Source organism: Brassica napus, chromosome A7, assembly GCF_020379485.1.
Source record: "Brassica napus cultivar Da-Ae chromosome A7, Da-Ae, whole genome shotgun sequence".
Lineage (NCBI taxonomy): Eukaryota > Viridiplantae > Streptophyta > Magnoliopsida > Brassicales > Brassicaceae > Brassica > Brassica napus.
This window is the reverse complement of record NC_063440.1, coordinates 10,917,083-10,921,579: the sequence shown is the minus strand read 5'-3', so window position 1 is coordinate 10,921,579 and position 4,497 is coordinate 10,917,083. Positions and strand designations below refer to the sequence as shown.

The window sequence follows — 4,497 nt, the reverse complement described above, 5'->3', positions numbered from 1 at the left end:
TGGCAGACATATGCAAATCTTGTGAATATGATTGGAATGATAATTATTCAACGGATCATAAAGAAAACGCTTGATTGGAGGATTAACCAACATATAAACAAAGATGATAATAAACAAAATAACACATAAAATAAGAGGAAAGCCTGCACAGGTAATGTTGACCAATAGGCCTGGGACTTTTTAACCGGAACCGAATACCGAACCGGATCCGACCCGAAATGGACCGGTTCGGATCGGTTTCGGATAAGGCATATTTAACCGATGGGTAATGTTTATGAATATCCACGGGTATCGGGTCGGTTCGGATTTTTATCCGGATCCGATCGGGTACCCGTTTAAACCGAAATAATGTTTAAAAAATATGGATTTGCGCCTCATGGGTTTCGAACCCGGGTGGGAAAGTTGAAAATACATCAACTTTTACCACTGCACCACTTCTATTTCGTTGTAGTTACTTTCAAACTATACATATATATCCGATTTGAATTAAACTATTTAAAAAAAAAAATTAAAAAAAAATAGAAAATATAAAATACATAAAAATATTAGTTTTGGTTTAATAATTTAATACCCGGAACCGACCCGGAACCGACCGAAAACCGATCCGAAACCGAACCGAACTGTTCCAAGTACTCATTGGATACAATTTGTAAATAACCGAATATCCGGACCCGAACGGATCTTATCCGGAACCGATCCGAATACCCGAAATCCCAGGCCTATTGACCAACAATAGCTTCATTCTAACTAGACAAGGCCATGTGTGTTGTAGGACCTCCCAAATATTTTTTTTAATAATTATTTCATCATTTCCCAATTTATTATATAACCATGTTCTCTCCCTTCTCCTCATACCACTAAACCAACCTTCAAGAATAGAGAAGAAGCGATATCTCTCAGCAAAAAATAAATAAAGTCTCTCTTTTCTTCTCTGAACTCATCATTGCAACGTAGGCTTTGTTTGTGTCTGCTTTCAGACATAAAAAAATGATACCCAGTTACGACCCAAATGATACAGAGGCTGGTCTCAAGCTTCTCGAGGATCTAACCTCAAATGCAGAAGCCATTCAAGAACAAGTTCTCCACGAAATTCTCTCTCAAAATTCTGGAACTCAATATCTCCGAGCATTTCTTGATGGAGAATCCGACAAGAATCAACAAAGTTTCAAGAACAAAGTCCCTGTGGTAAATTACGACGATATAAAGCCTTTCATTCAACGAATCGCCGATGGAGAATCCTCTGATATCGTCTCCGTTCAACCCATCACAGAGCTCCTCACTAGGTAAATATAATTAATATGGAACATATAGTTTAAACCATAGGTTACAAAAGAAGATTATTTTGGTCACATTTAATATATATTTGACTATATATTATTGGATGCAGCTCGGGGACTTCTGCAGGAAAGCCGAAGTTGATGCCTTCTACAGCTAAAGAATTGGACAGGAAAACATTTTTCTACAGCATGCTTGTGCCTGTAATGAACAAGTAAATGAGTTAATATTATTTTATATTTTAAACGTCAAAATAAAAAACTAAGTAATTATATGTTGATTTACATTTTTATAGTTTAAGCATCAGTTTTTTCTGTTTGATTTTCTTTTACACTAATCTATGTTTTATTGATTATAGTTCAAAAACACATCATTCAGAAAATTAAAAATTTATCCTATTTTTGCCTTTTGTTTATAAACAATATATTATTTTATCTGGTTATTTGGCTCTCTCTTCGGGTATAAACATCATAGCAAATAATCTGATTTTTAATAGATAAATTTTGTCTTTTGTTATTAATAAGTTTGGTCTTCTTTAGTCAAACTAATGAAACAGTGAAGAGAAGCTTTTTGTTAATAAATTGTGTTACATGTATAATTGCAGATATGTGAATGGGCTAGATGAAGGAAAAGGGATGTATCTTCTTTTCATAAAACCTGAGATCAAGACTCCTTCAGGTCTAATGGCACGTCCTGTGTTGACTAGTTACTACAAAAGTCAGCATTTCAGGAACAGACCATTCAATAAGTACAACGTCTACACAAGCCCTGACCAGACAATTCTCTGTCAAGACAGCAAACAGAGCATGTACTGTCAGCTTCTCTGTGGTTTAGTCCAACGATCTCATGTCTTAAGAGTTGGAGCTGTCTTTGCCTCTGCCTTTCTTCGAGCGGTCAAGTTTCTGGAAGATCATTACAAGGAGCTTTGCGCAGACATTAGAACCGGTACTATCACCAGCTGGATCACTGACTCAGCCTGCAGAGACTCGGTTTTATCGATTCTTGATGGACCAAATCAAGAACTGGCTGATGAAATTGAGTCCGAGTGTGCTGAGAAGTCATGGGAAGGGATTTTAAGGAGGCTATGGCCTAAGGCTAAGTATGTTGAGGTGATTGTGACGGGTTCGATGGCTCAATACATTCCAACACTAGAGTTTTATAGCGGTGGTTTACCCTTGGTTTCAACCATGTATGCTTCCTCTGAGTGTTACTTTGGTATCAACCTTAATCCGCTTTGTGATCCTTCGGATGTTTCGTATACGCTTCTTCCTAACATGGCATACTTCGAGTTCTTGCCTGTTGATGACAAATCTCATGAAGAGATTCACTTTGCTTCGCAGTCTAACGCCGAAGATGATGATTCTATCAAGGAAGATCTTATTGTCGACCTTGTTAATGTGGAAGTTGGTCGATACTACGAAATTGTCATTACTACGTTCACAGGTTAGTGTCTCTCTATGAATATAATCTCAGTATATTATCTATGCTCTAAACACAACCGGATGAAACATTAGCCGCATTAACCCTTAAAATTTAAAGAGTTTTATATAATATAAGTCGCATGATCCTAAAATTCTCGAGTTTCTTTTGTATTACAAGTTTAGTCTAAAAAGATTAATTTATGGTCCTTTAAATCTTAGATTCGGTCCTAATCCCACGTCTCATTATATAGGATTCCTAACAAAACTAGAAACTTGTAACACAAGTAACTTATCAGAATGTTTTTTTCTTGTTAGGTTTATACAGATACAGAGTGGGTGATATTCTAAAAGTGACCGGTTTCTACAACAAAGCGCCTCAATTTCGTTTCGTGGAACGAAGAAACGTTGTATTAAGCATAGATACCGACAAAACAAGCGAGGAAGATCTATTAAACGCGGTGACACAAGCTAAACTTAACCATCTCCAACAACCTTCAAGCCTCTTGCTCACGGAGTACACCAGCTATGCGGACACGTCATCGATCCCGGGGCATTACGTGCTCTTCTGGGAGCTAAAGCCACGTTACAACAACGACCCACCAAAGCTAGACGACAAGACAATGGAGAAATGTTGTTCTGAGGTTGAGGATCGTTTGGATTACGTGTACAGGAGATGCAGGAACAAAGATAAATCTATTGGGCCATTGGAGATAAGAGTTGTGAGTTTGGGGACTTTTGATTTGCTGATGGATTTTTGTGTCTCGCAAGGATCTTCGGTGAATCAGTACAAGACTCCAAGATGTGTTAAATCTGGAGGAGCTCTTGAGATTCTTGATTCCAGAGTTATTGGGAGGTTCTTCAGTCAGAGAGTTCCTCAGTGGGAACCACTTGGTTTAGATTCTTAGTTTCTTTTTCTTTATTTTTAATATATCAGTCTTGATTTTAAGTAAGATCCTCATTTATTTAAGTTGCTAATTGGTGTTTTTTTATATATTAAATGTTTGTGCTCTTTTGTCTCTTTTGTAACAAACTTTCAGCAAAGTCCTCTCATTTTGTGAATGTATACTTGTTGTGTGTCTTGTTATTATTTTATTCTGTCTCCCTTTCGTTTTCATTTGATGAAGTTTTTTGAAAATATGAAAAAAAATCTGATATTATTGATTTGTAAGAATATAATACTTGACAGTACTAAATCGTACCAAACCCTTAACATAAAGTCTCATCTATGGGGGAAAAAGAAGACTTATATATTAATATTTTCCCATCAATCTTCCATATATGTATTTGTTATATTACAAGTCGGCAACATCGACAATACAAAACAATATGATTGGTGTAGTGGGTGCATTTAAATTTTTTGATGGTGAATAAAAGAGAGTTTATCTAAATTATGATTATATAAAAAGCCAACAATCTAGAAGAAAGTGAAAATATTTTTCATATGAATTCTAAATTAAATAGAAACTGAACGTAAGAAAATCTACTAAATAGATAATATTTTACAAGATAAACTTTCGTAATTCTCTTTAAAAATAGTTTTTACATAAGTATAGAAATAGATGTAATCAAAATGAGGAAACTGAAATAATTGGATAGAGAGGTGAACAGTGACGTAGGGATGCACATGAAGATGGTGATGGTTTAATTTGCCAGCCAACACACAACTACATCATTGAGATCCACATTTCTTTCTTACATCATATTCTTTTTCATAATCTCAACTCTCTCGTCAACGGTTTCACCTTCTTTTCCTAAACCTAGAAAATAAATTATGCATATTTTTGTGTTAAAAAAAGAAAAA

General features: G+C 35.5%; 1 protein-coding gene across 1 annotated transcript; it reads left to right on the top strand.

Moving 5' to 3' along the window:
- Positions 1-847: 847 nt before the first annotated feature.
- LOC106358052 (indole-3-acetic acid-amido synthetase GH3.17) lies at positions 848-3,783 on the top strand. The gene is made up of 4 exons (XM_013797790.3): positions 848-1,283; positions 1,388-1,489; positions 1,880-2,718; positions 3,012-3,783. The coding sequence occupies exons 1-4, from the start codon at positions 988-990 to the stop codon at positions 3,599-3,601; spliced, it is 1,827 nt and encodes a 608-aa protein (XP_013653244.1). The 5' UTR covers positions 848-987; the 3' UTR covers positions 3,602-3,783.
- Positions 3,784-4,497: the final 714 nt, after the last annotated feature.

Coding starts and splice junctions, on each gene's coding strand:
- LOC106358052 (XM_013797790.3), top strand. CDS start 988: ATGATACCCAGTTACGACCCAAATGATACAGAGGCTGGTCTCAAGCTT. Junction 1,284..1,387: donor ATCACAGAGCTCCTCACTAG/GTAAATATAATT, acceptor TATTGGATGCAG/CTCGGGGACTTCTGCAGGAA. Junction 2,719..3,011: donor TGTCATTACTACGTTCACAG/GTTAGTGTCTCT, acceptor TTTTCTTGTTAG/GTTTATACAGATACAGAGTG.